This window comes from Excalfactoria chinensis, chromosome Z (genome assembly GCF_039878825.1).
Source record: "Excalfactoria chinensis isolate bCotChi1 chromosome Z, bCotChi1.hap2, whole genome shotgun sequence".
Classification (NCBI taxonomy): Eukaryota; Metazoa; Chordata; class Aves; order Galliformes; family Phasianidae; genus Excalfactoria; species Excalfactoria chinensis.
In genome coordinates, this window is record NC_092857.1 from 10,578,367 (window position 1) to 10,595,122 (window position 16,756).

A 16,756-nucleotide genomic window follows, 5' to 3' on the forward strand; every position below is an offset into this window, starting at 1 on the left:
TTGAGAGCTGCACGAATCCCTCAATTTTTCTAGCTAAATCTAAAAAAAACCCAACCTTTGGCAGACTTTTAGAAAGTGCCAAAGCTTTAATTTAAAGAAGTTTACAAGCACGTTAAACTGATGGATAAATTTAAATACTGTATTGAAAGAGGATGGACCTAAATAGTTGTCAAAAGTCTGTCTTGAATTAGCACCCATGGCTCATAGAAGGGGTAAGATGTTGTGCCATCCTTCTCTCCATCCCACTGTCTACTTGAGGTGTAGGGCAGAGCAGGAGAGGTCAGGGGAGGCAGAGGGACCAACACCCTTGTTCTTTAATTAAACTAATTTATTAATAGACCAGGGAACTGAAAAAAAAAAAAAAAAAAAAAGCCCTCACGCCTTGTGCCATAGGGAGAGCCAAGAAGCCCAACAACTTCTGAGAAATGTTATTAACGTGGGAAATATTCCTTCCCATTCCCATTTTGTGTTGTGATTTTACCCAAAGTTTTCTGTCTGGAACAGACCAAATGAATTCTTCACACACAAGGATGTCTGTATCTTCTGACTGTCACTGTCTATAGGACCTGTGTTCATACTGAGATGTGTCCAGAGGACCTATTTAATCACAGATGCTGATGGATCTCCTTGAATTGGCATGTTTGAAATGGATAAATGGTAAAATGATGACATTTAGCATCTTCATATTTTTAAAAAAATTATAGTAAATTCAGAAGCCTTTTCCATTTTTTTTCTGAAGACAGAATTTAAGCAGACTTGGTGTCCTCGGTGTACTAAAAAATGAGTGAACAAGCTGTGTAACAACTGAAAACTTGTAGATGGTTTGCTTGATTAGTCATGATCTCTGGCTGAAAGGCAAGCAGGAACACAAGAAATTACAAGATCACCTGCAGAAGTCAGTGGGAACTGCATGACTACATGCACGTCAGAACCACAGGACACAGAAAAAATTCCTTCCGCAGTGGACTTATCACCTGGCCTTAGACTATGGCCAAAAATGTCAGAAGGCTTGGGGTAACTCAGAAACACCAACAGTGCTGAGACTTAATGAAGAGTGGCACACAGCTGGGAAGGACCAGTATGTTTTCATAGTATCATTCAGAGTTTTACCTGTTTAAATGGTTATTTCCTTAAACCATCCTTTTTATATAACCTTTTTATTTTCCTGATCCATCAGCTCTCCAGAGGACCTAAGACTCTTACTACAGAATAAACAAATGTATCCCTTTGCTCAAATTTTCAGCCTAGATTCAGGAAAATATCATTTTCTTTCTCGTGTAATGCTGAATTAGGAGGCAGATGCAGAGTAAATTTATAGCAGAGTAAATTCATAGCAAGAAAAGGTTAATTCTGTCTCCTTTCTGCCCCTTGAGTATTAACACTTCAGCTACCCTAAAGTTGGGACTCTTGTAAATTTGATTTCCCATCTCCAGCACATAACAGGAAGACACCAAAGTGAGACTGATTGAACCGAATGCTTCTTAGAAATCAAATAACTTTTGAAGCAGAGACTGAGAAGCAAAAGAAAATGTACTTTTGCTTCTGTTTCTTTCTTTATACTAAGCTTTTTTCTTCTTTTCCTTTTTTTTTTCATTGTTGTCCCTCATTTCCCCACCCAGACAAAATGCAGTGATGATAACATGGAAATCCCCTCAGTAGCGCAGCTCTGTTAATAAGATTGTCTGAGGTTCAGCCAAAATATTATTTCTGAAAAGTCTTTTTCTTTTAGTTTGCTTCAGCTGAAACAGGAAAAAAGAAAAAAAATGATCAAAGTGATAGCCCACTCAATTATAAACAAGGCAAATTTAAAGTGAAATTGTGTCATTTCTGGGCAGCAATCAGTTTGCCCAGGAAAGCCCTCCTTTACTGACATTTCTAGTTGAAAATGCAGTACAAATCAGCTTAAGGATTTCTAGAGTAATATGATACCAAATATTACTAAGGCGCTGGTGTTCTATATCAAGAAAGGACAGGCCTTCAGGACATGAATTCACTGAGACCCAATCTCTGATTCATATCTGTAGTCAACAGGCTTGGAGTCAAGTTAAGAAAGGTCAGGAGGGAGAGATGAGAAGCTGTCTACACCTTAAGTCCCGCCAGTTAACTGGGACCTCTGAAGGGGCGTAATTATTATGGGGATGTTGTAGGAATGAAGACATTTCCCAGATAACCCCGCAGGCTCCTCTTGATTAGGCCTAGTTAGGCCAAGGTGAGGCCATTTCCAGTGGCTCCATGCTCCTGCATCCAGCTCCTGTTCTGCTTTGTACAAGAGGTGGCTGCAGCCCAGCAAATCCCTCCAGTACCTGTGAGTGGGATAGATCATGGAGATCTATCTAGCAGATGTTTACCTCCATGTCACCTTGGGTTCAGTGGAGAGAAAATGAAAGTGTTTAGAGGATTACATTTTGTCTTTTGAATGCCTTATCAAAAGGGACCATTTCTTCCCATTGAAATCGAACTAGGGAGCCCAGGAACACCCCCACTGCCCCTGGCCAGGTGAGAAGGATGCTGGTCTAGACATGAGGGTTGAGTTTTCGTCATTTTGGTGAGTGGTTTAAATTCTTTGAAAATGAAGCGCAAAAGCCACTGTGGGTTGTATGTTGCACTTTTTATAGTGTCATGACTTTTCAGTTTGCTCGGGCATTGTTACCAAGTTTGCCCTCAGTTTCCTTCATGTCTGCGACATAAAGCTTTTTTTGGTGCTGCCAGTGCTGAGCTGAAGCTTGCTCTCCTGTTTCAGATCTTCTGCTCACTTGTAGCTAGCCACATCAGTCAGCTGAGTGCATGGCCTTGTAATGCATACCAGAGTATGTTGGTGTATACAGCCAGAGAAAGTGTGCAAAGGAAATACTTAACCCCAACTCATTTTTTTTTCTTTTTTTTTTTTTGCCTTTGCTTTGTCCAAAGTTGAAAAAAAATGTGAGATGTACCACTTTTGTTCTCAGAGCAGCATTTTGTAGGATTAATCTTGTAAATCACAACTATTTTTGGTCAACGTTGCCTTATTTGGGCCTTAGAATCATAGAATCCTTGGAGTTAGAAGGGACCTTTAAAGGTCATCTGCAATGAACAGGAACATACACATCTAGATCAGGTTGCCCAGAGCTTGGTCCAACTTTACCCTGAAATTCTCCAGGGATGGGACATAACCAGATCACTGGGCAACCTGTTCCAGTGCCTTGCCACATCACTGTAAAGTACTTTTTCTTTATATCCAGCCTAAATCTGTCCTTTTTAAGCTTGAAGCCATTTCCCCCTGTTCTTTCACCACAGACACTGCAAGAGCCTGTCCCCTTCTTTCCTGTAGCTCCCCTTTAGATACTGAAAGGCTGCTATCAGGTCACCCTAGTAGCCTTTTCTTCTCCAGACTGAACAGCCCCAATTTTCTCAGCCCTGTCCTTGTAGCAGAGGTGTTCCATCCCATGGATCATTTCTGTGACCCTCCTTTGGACACACTCCAGCAGGTCTGTGTCTCTCCTGTACTGAGAACTCCACATCTGGATGCAGTGTTCCGGGTGAGGCCTCACCAGCACAGAGCAGAAGGGCAGGATCATCTCCCTTGCCCTACTGGCCACGCTTCTTTTGATGCAGCCCAGGATACAGTTGGCTTTCTGGGCTGTAAGGGCACATTGCTGGCTTGTATGGTGTCAATACCTAAAGAAAAAAGTAACAGTAATTATAATTAGTATTTCATAGTCAGAAGATTTTTCTCTCTTGGACCTGTGTATCTCCATTGAGAGGAAAGCAGATGTGAAGTCTGAACCATTTTTCTCAGGAAAATCAGCAGCAAAACTCTCACCAGATAGAATAGGACCGTGGTTCATGCAGCTTGCTCTTGACCCACTGGACTTCGTCAGTGTGTTCAGTGGGCCTGTCCCAAAAGGTCCTTAGTTTTGAAGTGGGAAATGTGTTTCAAAGTAAAAGTTCTGCAAATATCTTCTCTCTGGCTTCCTGCTCTCTGCCACTAGTCATCCTTGCCAGCATGTTTACATTTCCCTTGCCTGTGGTCTCTTTATCAAGCAATGGGTTTGTTCTGCATCTAGTATAAAGTCAGTGAGTGAGGGTTTCACACACACACACGTCCTGCACACATGCAGCATGCTCAGAATGACACGGACAAGTACGGTATTGAGCATTTTCATCTTGTTTCTTCATACCACTTTTGGGGAAAGTGGTTGCACCTCAGCAGATGGTGATGGTGAGTCATTTCATGTTCATCTTTGCACTCTTCTATGATCTTGAAAACCTGAACTAAGAGCTCAAAAATGCTACTGCTGGGTTGAATATGTGAATACTTTAGCCTCCAGTCTCTTTCTTTTAGTGCCAGTACTGGAGGTGTATGCAGAACTGAAGGATTATCTGTATGATTACCAAATCTTCTGTCCCTGCAATACTCAGACTTGTATGAAATGAGGGAGATGATAGCTGTGTACAGAAGCCATGCAAGATCAGACCTGTTAATCATTTCTTACTGCTTCCAGTGTTTATGTGACAAGTTGCATCTGTGAGGAGGGTGCTGCTTTACTCTTCTGCAGTCTGGGATCACTCTGAGCTGCCCTCAGACAAGGCTGAGGTTCTGGCTTCTCTTTCTCTTGAAAGTTTCCTCCACAGAAAATTTCTTAATGCACCTCAAGTGTGGCCTAACCTGTTCCACTACAAAATAAAAACTGTTTTTTTTCTTTAAACAGCTGTGGAAGTTGTATTTGGGAATAGTCCCAGCCTCTGTCAGTGTAGCAGCTGGTCCTCAGGGGCTTCTCACAGCCCATCACTAAGAATATTCATCCATTACGTGACAAAGAATTATGAGCTAACTTAACAGTTTAAATTCAGGCTTATTGCAGGTTTCATTATCTTATTTGGACAAGTGAAAATTGTTTAGAAGCATCAAAATCAAAAAATCAAAACATAAAAAACAATGATAAAACCCACTGTCTTTTAATCTGCTATCCCTTTTCTCAAAAGGGATCTCAAAAACTGCGTTTACAGATTCTGTATCAGACCTGTTAAACACTTAATTGTCTGATACGAACAAACAGCAGTGAGAGAGATTATTGCATTTTTCTGAAGGACATGGACTGTCACTCAGTTACTACTAGCTTAAGGGCACCAGAATTTCATTGTGTGGGAGCAAAAGAGTCTTCTCCTCTGGAAGGAGATGTTTGTGTACCTGTTCTCTCTCTGTGATTTAATGGCAAGGAATCTCTTGCCTCATTGTCATGTATTGTATAGCATTAATGTGTATGTGTATGTATACATATACAGATATATATTTTCATATAGACATAGATAGGGTAAGCATAGTAAGTTTTTGAGTTAGAATAAAATAGAAAAGAGCTACGAATTGCAACTTTTCGAACTTGTTTGTTTCTTTTCTGTTTATATTTTGTTTATACAATTTGCAGCTTCTTAGAGCCAGATTTTGCAAGAAGCTGCAACAGTGAGAGGTCAATGACAGTGATTTATAGCTTATGTCACTGACATACTCAGGGCTTCCCAAAAGCGGAGGGGAGAAGACCTTTCCTTGGTTTCATCACTAGCTTCCAGTAAGCCATAATTAATATTTTGCTTAGAATAAAGAAAATGATGCTCACAAAATCCACATAGATCAATCACCATCTTCTCTTCATGAGTGTCACAGATTTGGCCAACAAATTAAAGAAAAAGCTTATTTTGGCACTTGCTTTCATCTCCTCCTCTTTGACGAGTGGCAGGCTGCCATGTCAGAAGTGCTTCCTCAGCTCTGTCCCTGGCCTGGAAGAACAGCCCCAGGCAAACTATAGTGGGGCAGCCATGAACCTGCAGGTGGGCACAGGCAGAGGCAGGGTGCTGTGAGCAGGATAGCCAGTACCAGTGCCCTTCTTCTCCAGACTTGTACAGTTTGTACAACCCACAGCAAAACTGTTGCAATGAAAAAACAAATCCTCCCTGAATCAAATCAGTCCTAAGTCCAGGTGATGGGCCGTCTGCTGCCATCAGCACTAGAGATTTCACATGGCCCTGTCCATGGAGGTGGCCACCTTGTTTACTTAGCAAACTCAGTCACTAAGCCTGCAGGCACTTATCAGTGCCTTCAGTTTTACACATTGTGGTTAGTCCTAGTGGCTTCAAAGCATAAAGCTGACACACAAGAATAGCCCCCACTAGCACTCTTGGTAAAGGCTTCTAAGACTCCTGCTGTGATTTGAACATCTCTGCTGGATGTTGGCCAAACCCAAGGGATGACCATTTCTGAAAAGATGTTTTTTCTCACATGATAATAACTCTGTAACAAGCCCTGTCTTGATTTCCGTATTGCCAGGCTCAGATATCTGTCTGGTCTGGGCTTCTCAAAGAGAAAAAATTACCAGCTTGTAAATTTTTAATTGCGCTGTAAGTCCTTAGCAGTGTCATTTGTGTTGGAGTCATTGAAACTGTTTATGTAATGGACATATTTGCATGCTGAGTTTCTGAGGGTTAGGGAAGAGGTATAACTGAGGTGATAAACATATGCATCAAAAAGAATCACTCAGTCCTTGGAAAAAAACATAGCATTTCTAATTTCATACTTCATTCATAATCTTTAATTATTATATATTCAATGATTAGGACATTATTTCAACAAATAAGGAAACACATTATCAGTTAAGTGAATGTTCAGTGTGAAAAAGATGAGGTTAAGTTTTCCTTCTGCTCAGCACCGAAGACTCTCTGTGCTATTTAAATGTTACATGGCAGCTGGAACCGTGTAGTTTACAGCCAGACCAACAGAGGTTTGCAGATAGCTGAAAAAATCATTCTGATATGCTACATTTTAACGTGTTTATCCATTTTGTGTGTTGATATCAAGTATAGTATGTGTGATTTTTATATTCAGAAAATACCCAGCAGCATCTGTCTGTTATGTTAAGGTAGGATCTGTCATTCTAACTTACAAATGTCAGTGTTGAGGTAGCTGTGTATATAAATAAGCTTTTCTTCTGTATCTTTGTAGCTGAAATCTTAGAGATGTGTGTGTGAGTTTGAGCATATCTACCTAAAAAGTGGGGGGTTTATTTAGTTGCTTTTTTTTTTTTTTTTTTTATTTTGTGTAGATTCATTTCATCTCTTTTTTTTTATTCCTTTAATTTTGAATATAGTATATATATATATATATATGTATATGCTCACCCTTACCCTCATATATGTAATTATACCTAATATCCACTTTTGTAGCTACACGTCTGCTGCAGGGCTTGTTCAGGAGGTGCACGAACTTTGAGTCTCTCTTAAACATGATTGCCAAACAGGGTGGCACGCTACCTGCCCTAAGACGCACAGAGTGTTTCCTCAAACCTGCAGTGCTGGTGGAAGTCCCACGTCTTCATCTTTCATCTTTTTTTTCACTAACTCCCCATGGGACAGGTGACACCAGACCTGCAGTGAGAAGGGAAGACCTGGAACAGCTTCTTAGCACCAGCTGCTTCCAGTGGCAAACAGCCACTCTTAGCCTGGGGGATAGATCAGAGAAGCATCAGATGTACTCAGCCTTCCTGCTAACCAACTCAGGTGCTAATGGCAGCAGCCTACTTCTCAGCCCTGCACTGCTTTTGCCTATACTGCGCTCCTGAATGATTTCTAAATTACTTCCCTTACCCAAAACTCGTATCAAGATGCATTTCTGATGTGAGGTCAGCAGGAAACACTGGCTGTTAGGGACCCTGGGAGTGACACTCGTTACTTTTAATGCAATTGAGAAAACTGTCCTCTACTTTCTCTCTGCTGTTAAACTGTTTTGGATCCTCAGGTGTGCTTCCACTCTGGATAAGGTCTGCTTCTCCCCAGCAGGATTGGATAGGGATCATGGGTATCACCAGCAGGATGATGAATCACGATGTCCAAGTGGCTGCTCATCCCTCAGTGATCTGAGTCCACTGGGAATCAGCAGGGATGACTGATATTTTTTCTGGGAGGGATTTTCCACTGGAAATATTTCCATGGGCATTTCCCCATACTGTAAATACAAATATGTGAACCATTGATATCCCTGGAGAAGCCCAAGTCTGAAGGAGATGTCCAGCACGGAACAGGCACTTTGGAGGAGTGGGAAGGAGAGGACCAAGAACTGGAAATAGTCCTCGGACATGGGAATATATTTGAATATCATCGCAGACCACACTGAGCCCCTGGTGGAAGGGATAGAGTCATTCCCACCTTGAGGAACTGCTCAAGGGCTTGTAATAATTTCTTCATTGTCTGCTTGGCTACAGTGTGCGACATTTCATGAAATCAAGTTAAACTGGCAGTTCTGCCAGGGAGAAGTCCTCTCAGAAACATCAGCTTTTGTTTCACTGACATCATATATGCCAAGTGTAGGACACAAGACATATGTTCTTAGTCAAATCACGATAAGTTTATGAGTCATCAAAGCAAATTTGCAGGAAGACAGATGTTCTGGCTGAATTTCTGACCTTCCCCTCCTCAGTCTATTTGTGACAATGTGACATTTCAGAAGACTCTACAGTACAGTCAAAATGTGCTTAATTGCTTCATGACACCACAATACTTTTGTTTTCCTAAAACGTCCTTATCATTCCCCATGATTTTCAGGAACCTGGAGACTGAGCACAGCCAATGCAAAGCCATGAAGAGGCTGCTGGAGACTGTTGGGATGCCTGGTGCAGGCACAGTGCTGGCAGTTGTGTGCCCCCCCTACTGGGGGCTGTTGCTTCAATGCTCTGAGTGTCTGATATACTCCCAGTTGGTTTTGCACTGAAATTCCTGTACAAATAACTGCTGTTAAAACTAGCGTGTACTTATAAGCAGGAACTAGCCTTGAACATCAGCCCCAGACACCTTTGGCAGCAGTTGTACAGTAAATATTTCCCAGTGTGTATTTCTGTGCTGTTTATTTTTGGAAGTGTTTTGGTCCTTGACATGACCATCTGCTTCACCATAGGCATTGTGAATGTGTATGACTCCCCTTTGTGTGTCTAAGGATAGCAGCATTTTGTGGTTCCTACTAAAAAACCTGTTTGAGATAGTTCTGAGATGATTTTCAAGTGGAGACAGTCCCAATTTTTCTTGGTATGAAGATCGTCCATAACTTTTACAGTGAGAGTGCCCCATGCCTGGCTCAAGCTATGGGGAAATTAAACGGTAGAGTGGAGTGGTAGAGTGGGCAAGATATTTTCTCTGTTCTCATATGAAGAAGAGGTTTGCAGAAATTCACAGAGATTCCAAGGACAATAATACTATACCTCTTTGCTCCTGAGTAACAGAATAGCATGGACATAGGTTACACTAAACTGTCTGTGATACAGTGTTGTTTGATAATTTATGGACTGATCAAGCTTTCTTTGCTTCTTACAAAACAGATGGGCTGATCCTTTTCCTTTCAGGGAACCACATAAGAAGCAACCTTCTTTACAATGAAGCTGCAAATTGAGTACACACACCAGTTTGCTTCAGTAACATCCTATTAATCTCTCTCTAGGAACCTTTGGAGATGATGAACCTGATAATTTTGACATTGACTGTTTCAGCCAGCTGGAATTTAAGGATTCCTACAGCAGCCTGACCTGCAATTTTACAGAGCTGCCTCCTCACAACACTAACTATACCCTGATTGTGTGGTAAGTGCTCTCAGTCCATCCTTTGGTCAACTTCTGGGTAGTTGAAGTACCAGTGAGTCACACTGCCAGATGTTGGGGAACAGGAGCAGAAAAGACGAACTAAATTCTGTTTGAGTGCTTTACCAAATTCAAATACTATATTTAGTGAAGAAGAGCTCTCTGAAACAGAATCTAACCCCAGCAAGAAAAAAAGTTGACTGGAAGGATCTTTAAAGGGCATTATGACACCTCCAGTACTCCTCCTCTTGCACCTGTTACTCTGAAACATTTGTTATTTCTGGTGAAGCTGAGCATAAAATGAACCCATTTTTCCTTTACGCTAAGTGATATTAAAAATAAAAATAAAAAAAAAGAGAGAGAGCAGATTCTGGTTTTCCACTGGAAATACCATTACCTATGTCTAGACAGAAATTAAAGTTAATCGCCTCTCTTTGCACACACCAACATGCTGAATGGCCGTAATGAAATGAGCATACAAAAACAGGGGAGTAACAAAACACATCAGTCATTTCCACTTGCAGCTGAGGACATCAAGTTCTTGCGCTGTATTTTTTAACTGACACATCTAGATGAAGAAGTTCAGATATTTTGTTTCTGTAGCATACTGCTTTCTCTTTGCCTGATTCTCCTGGAACTTAAAGTACTATGGCTGCAAGAAAAAGTGGATTTTCCTTTACTTTTGCACCTTACTATTCTAATCACAACTTCCATCCTCCCCCTGCCCCCTGTCCTAAACCTGTTTTAATAGAATTTTTCTACTGCCATGAATTTTACTCTGTATTTTGGCTGCAGTTTTATGTCAGTCCACAAGCACAAGAGGCGCGTAGATGGAAGAACAAGCAGACATATTTCCACTTCTGAAACAATACCAGGAGACCCTCATGGACTGACTGACCACTGACCCTGTATATAATGCCATTTCAGTCAACAGATAATTCCTCATTACTTGTCAAGGAATACCCATACTTATCACTTCATATTTTAAAATGGCAGCAGTAACATCAGTTTTAAAGATACATTAACATATGCATCTCCAATGTCATAATTATTGTTTTGAACCAATGTTTTCTTGGAGAACTCCAGGACTCTTACTGTGACTCATATCACTTGATTGTTATGCCCAAATACACTGAGGAAAAGCATTAACAATCTTTCAATTCTTTATCTGCATGATATTTTTTCTTGCTTAATAGGGTGTCTCACTTCATTTTGTTTGAAATTAGCAACAAGGATTTGTCCCTTATAATTTTACAGTAAGACTGAGAAGAAACTAATACTGTATTGCTTTGGCCAACAGTACCAAGGAAGACAGCAGATATCCGTGTTTCAACATGGAGAAACAGGAAGATGTTTATTTTTTACAGTTCACCAATATACTCTCAAATAAAGACATTTGTGTGGAATATGAGATAAAGAGAAGGGTCTGCAAGAGTCTGATTGTAACTGACATTGGTAAGACACTGAACATTTTGGACATTGTTAATGTATGGTCATTAGTGGAAGGAAATAAGATTGTCCAGGGCAAAACTTAAAGGCCAGGGAAGGGATGAGGTCTGGATTTGGGTGCCGATAGAGTGTGATGCTAAGTCTAACATGACTAACACCCATTCAAAACGTGCATCTGAATTCTGGCTTTTAATAGCCCATATCTGGATGTAGATTAAACTATGCAGTTGGTCAAAGCAGCTAATCCTGTGTCTGGATGAATTACTAAGCACGGATTAACAGTTCAATTCTAAAATGAGCTTTTGCACAATTAGAAGTTCTACACAGTGACCACAGAGTTGAAAGATCTCATTTTTTCAAGCTTTGCATTTTGGTGGAGCCTGTGGTGCCTGTGGTGCCGAATGGGCACAAAGACCCCAAGAATGATCACATCAAAACCACATCTGGGACATTTCTAAGATCAGGAACTGCTTTCCAAGAACAAACGTGACACACTACATTCTTAGGCTCTGCTTGACACAGCCTTGCTTCATCTGGTCAACACTAAGTCCCTTTTGGGACCAAGGTGTAATGCTGAGCTGACCCAAACACAAAGATCACCCAGCTCAGGGCAACCCTCACTCTAAACCTACATAGTTATCCTACATGGGTTTTCACTTGGAAATGACTCCGTTATATCTTGGTTTGTTATTATTTGCAGTCAAGCCTGAGGTACCATTTGACATAAATATAACGTACCAAAAGGAGGCAAATGAATATGTCATTCATTATAATACACCACACTCACGGAAGAAATACTTAAAGGACAAATTAATACACCAGATAGCCTACCGGCAGGAAGGAAGCACTTGGAAGGTAATTATATATTGTTAAGATTACCTAATTTCTGAAATTAAACGTTGCCATACAAATATCAGTATCATGCAAAAACTCTCAGGGCTGCCTTTCTCAGTTTTCCAGCCAGCAGCTTGGAAAGGAGCAATATTCGGCATTTGGAAATTCTGCTAGTCAAAGCAAGTCACAGCTGACAGCATTCTTGTCTGTTTGGTACTTCTCTGGGCTACAGAGATTTCATTCATTTGTACTTGGACTTTGGCATGGAAATGGAAGGCATAACATCGTGTTAAAACAGAACCACCAGTTCATTACCAACAGAGTAATATAATGATGTTTGCTTTGGTGGTTCTGCTCTTATCTTCTATGTCTATTAGAAAGTAATTGCTTTTTTCTTTTTTTTTTTTTTTTTTTTTTTTTTTTTTAATGTGTTTAGACCATAGAATCACCATACCTTCAGATAAAGTTACTGGGAAAAAACCTCAAAGCAGATGCATTGTATGAGGTGAAAGTACGTTCTCAGCCCAATGGAGATTACTTTAAGGGCACGTGGAGCGAGTGGAGCACTTCAAAGAGCTTCAGGACCACAGGAGAAGACTCCACAGAGAGCTGTACGGGCAAAAACTACTTTGGTCCGAGACCACTAGGGGGTTCTCAGGCCATAGACTAGTTTTCCCTAGCAGCAGCAGTGAAGAAAGTATGGGGAGGGTGAATTAGTGGCCATATTAGTTCCAGCCCTTGGCAGCACCTAGACATATTGTGGGGCTGAGAATTACATCGATGCTGCCATAAGGACACAGCAAGTAGCAGCAGAGAACATGGTGCTTCATTGCAGCTGGGAACCAGCCTGAAGCTCAGCTAAGGCTGGAGCCATGACTACCCAAAAGCTCCCCACCTATGTGGAGTCAGTGAAATGCACCACTGCTGCAGACAAGTGGTAAGAAGGCACAGTGCTGTGCATTCATCCCCAATAGACTGTGTTAGGTGGCACTGCAGTTAGAGTGTCTAGCAGTGAGGCATGTATATGCACTGACAGATGTTCTGTGTTTGCCTTTAGATAGCAGTGTGTTCATTATCATACTCTCCATCCCAGGCTTCATTCTGTCAGTTGTCATGATTGTCCTGATTCTAACATTTTGGGAAAGCAGGTAATGGTAATCTAATTATTTTAGTATGAGAAAGTTGCAAGCCAGTCCTGTTCAGACAGTTCTATTGCTTTCCCTGTTGCACTTGTGAACTATTCTCTTCCCATTTCTGAGCCTCTGTATTGTGCCAAAGGCAAAGAGTATTAGAGGGAAACATGAGAGATAGTACTGGCAGGCAGTAGATGGCCTATTACATCTCTGCTACTTCAATCAGACTTTAGTCCTGGGCTTGAAACACTGAGACCCTTGCAGATCTGAAGCCATCATGAGACATTTACGTAGTCAGTGTCTCACTGGAGGCACATTTGACTCAAGAGTTTCAAGCAAGATGTAGAAAAGAAAGCAAACTGTGGGTTTCAGTAAAGTCTAAGAGGTATGGAAACTGCATAGTGGGGAGGTTGCCTCTTTTTCTTTCACAGTCTGAGTCAGCAGGATGCTGCTTTTGGAAGTGGTGGGGCACTGCTCTCTATGTCAAGGGCTTGATGTCAGCTGTGAACCGAGCTTGGTCCCCATCCAATTGTGTGGCAAAACCACACAAAACTGCTGACTTTTTATATATATTGGCTACCAACAGTAGATAAGTACCAGTTAGTAGACAAATTTAAGAAAATAAACACATACATGGATAATCTTGTAGGACTCAAATCAGAAGTGGAAAAGTCCCAAATTCAACACAGGAGATGAGCATCCTGCAAGGTGAAGGCCCAGGGCTGCATGGTGGCATTCAGCCTCTGCCCATGGCAGCTCTGCTGATGTCTTCAGGGATGTCTGCATGGAAGCCACTCAAATGGGGGCAATATTTGAGCCGTGCTAACTACTGAGCTACATGTGGGAATTGCCTTCCCATCTGCCCAGGTAGCATCAGTCAGTGCATGTCAAGAATACTTTTGATAATTACACATTTTAGACACCTGAAAAGTCTGCCAGGGCATACTCTCTGGTGTTGTCTAATTTACTAGTACATCTATAGCTTGAGATTTCTAGCTCTTGCTATTCGGTGATACTGAGGATTATATTTTTGTACATTTGGACACGTACACAAATACACGTATGAAAAGAAAGATAGATTTGTATGTATCTATGATATTACAATGGTGCTGAGATAATGCTGATACATTTTGCAATACTTACATCACTGCAATCTTGATTTTCAGGCAGGGAAAATACCTGCCTGTATGTGTCCTGGATGCATCATAGCTAAGGGTTTCCACAGCAACATAGCATGAAAACTTTGCTAGAAGTAAGAAGAGGGAACAAAGCAATACTGCAGATTCCGGAAGCACAGGAAAATGTCTATGGGTTAGGAAAATATGCAATTCTTTGGCTAATATAGAGGCAAATTTCTGCAAATTTGCACTTTAACCACAGCCTCTTTTTTTTTTTTTTTTTTTTTTTTTTTTTCACTTACAGAAAATGGCATCATCATGAAAAAACCCAGTTAATGCAGCTAGATGCAAATGAGATCTTTGCCAGCACTATTTGCTGCTTTCTCAGTACTTGATTAAATGTCTTACTTTAACTGAGACGGTCTGTGCACTCAAAAGAATAGTGACTTTTAGGTGACCTTTATATCTCTTCTTCTCTTGTCTTTGCTTTTTTTCTGAAACTTCTCTCTGTCATTATTCTGGGTAATGCAAGCCACTGCTAAGGCTTTGTGAGAACTAGTACAAGAAACACAATGTGAACATCTGATATCTCAACGTGTCTCAGTTTTGCTGCTGTTGAACCCCATTATGTCTACTGTTGCAATTTTAGGATCAAGCCTGTTGTGTGGCCAAACCTTCCTGATCATAAAATAACACTGGAGCGACTGTGTAAGAAGCCAAAAAATGTATGTATTGCCACTGTCTTTTTCACTTGATTATAAACTACTGGGAATAAATAAATACTCATGACAGAAGGAACATGTCTTTGCATCACAAACCAATCCAGCTTTCAGAAATGACTTCTACATCTCACTCAAGAGAGCTAATATTTGCACAGGCAGATACTAGTGAAAGGTATAGTTATAACAGACATTTCAACCAAAGCCTGAGTTTTGAACTGTGCAAAATAACTATAGAGGGCTAGAGAACTTGATATGTGAATAAAAGTTGAAGCAATTGGTTTTGTTTGTGGGAAAGAGAATGTTGGAGTGCCTACTGATACCTAAATGGTAGGAAGTGGTGAGATACTCTTCACAAGGATGCGTGGTGACAGGATAAGAAGTAAAAGGCCAACACTGCTTCAGGGAACACTTAGAGATGGGGTACTGGTTAGGCTGTGGTTGGACTTGATGATCTTCAAGGTCTTTTCCAACCTAGGTGATTCTATGATTCTATGATTCATCAGGATATAAGAAAAGAATCCTTCGCTATGAGAACAATTACATCTAGCAGATTGCACAGAGAAGCAGCAGAATATCCCTTACTAGAAACATTTGTGTCTTGGCTTGACAGGGACCTGAAAAACCCAGTTTAAGGTCCTCTTCTGGAAGAAGGTTGAACTGGGTGCACTCCTGTGGTTCTCTACCACTGGGACATTTTAGTGCTTTTATGAAACTGTGGTCACATAACTGGATGGGAGACCTTTTGCCAACTTCGGACAATATCCAACCACCCTTACATGGCCAATAACATTGCTCATAGATCATAGATCATGGAGCACATATAAAAACCTGATGGGTAAATGATAGAAACAGTAACAGTTAGGATTAATTGGTTGCCTTTTATGTTTAGTAGTATTATTTTTTTTCACTAAGGAACTCTTCTGCTCTATCCTGTCAACACTCCAGCTGGTGATTTACTAGCAAGTTCTTAATTTTCAGACTCTCCCATCCCTTGTGCTCCCTAGTATAGGGATTCCTAATGTATTTCAAGAAATGGTAATGTTTAATTTATCGCATTGTTAAACTGGGAATATAAAACTGAAAGGAACGACTAGATTTGGCACCCTAATTTATATGAAATAGCTGGTGTGCAATGAATAAGTGGCTTCAAAAACTCTTTGAAACATCACATTGTGCAGAGCATTCCAGTGATGCTACCTGCAGGAGATCACAGAATAGATTCAGATTAATATATAAAAAGTTATTAAGCAATGTTGCAGTTAATTCTCTGCTAACCTACCTTTTAACCTGTTCGGGGTTACATTCAGAACTAAAGAAATAACAAATGCCCTTCTAAAATCATATGAACTCTTGAAGCATCTTTTCTGTTGGGCAGATGGCCAATGTTAACTGACCATGCTGTTCCTTTTGCCATGCAGAATTTTGATATAAGCTTTAACCCAGAGAGTTTTGGTTATGTTTTTATCCATGAAGTGGATGGCATTCAAGCAAAAGCTGAACAGGAAAATTTTCTGCAGCCACCACCTACTCCAGAGACAGATATCCCACCAAAGTTTAGGAGTGGATCAGACCTGAAGCAAAGCCCTGCAAGAACTGACAAAACCAGCCTGAACCTGTCTGTGAATTATGGAGGAATCTGGTCTGCTGAGGCTCTTCATGGATTCCTTGGTAGCAGCCAGTCTACAGACACTGCTGACATCTGCAGCTCTGGCACGTACGAGGTGTGCCACAGCAGCGGGGTGCCTCTGTGTGACGATGGCTTTCACCTTCCTTCTGCTGCTCCCTTAGATCTTCCAAGACAACCTGGACCAGAGCCCCAGAATGTCAACCTGGTGCCACCTAACAGTGAACTGAAGTCACCAAGCGATGAAGAAGCCTATGTCACCATGTCTAGCTTTTACAAAAATCAGTAG

At 41.0% G+C, this 16,756-nt stretch overlaps 1 protein-coding gene across 1 annotated transcript; it reads left to right on the forward strand.

Moving 5' to 3' along the window:
• Positions 1-4,092: 4,092 nt before the first annotated feature.
• On the forward strand, positions 4,093-16,756 carry IL7R (interleukin 7 receptor). The gene is made up of 8 exons (XM_072360479.1): positions 4,093-4,198; positions 9,452-9,590; positions 10,888-11,042; positions 11,737-11,891; positions 12,307-12,481; positions 12,928-13,018; positions 14,771-14,846; positions 16,262-16,756. The coding sequence occupies exons 1-8, from the start codon at positions 4,099-4,101 to the stop codon at positions 16,754-16,756; spliced, it is 1,386 nt and encodes a 461-aa protein (XP_072216580.1). The 5' UTR covers positions 4,093-4,098.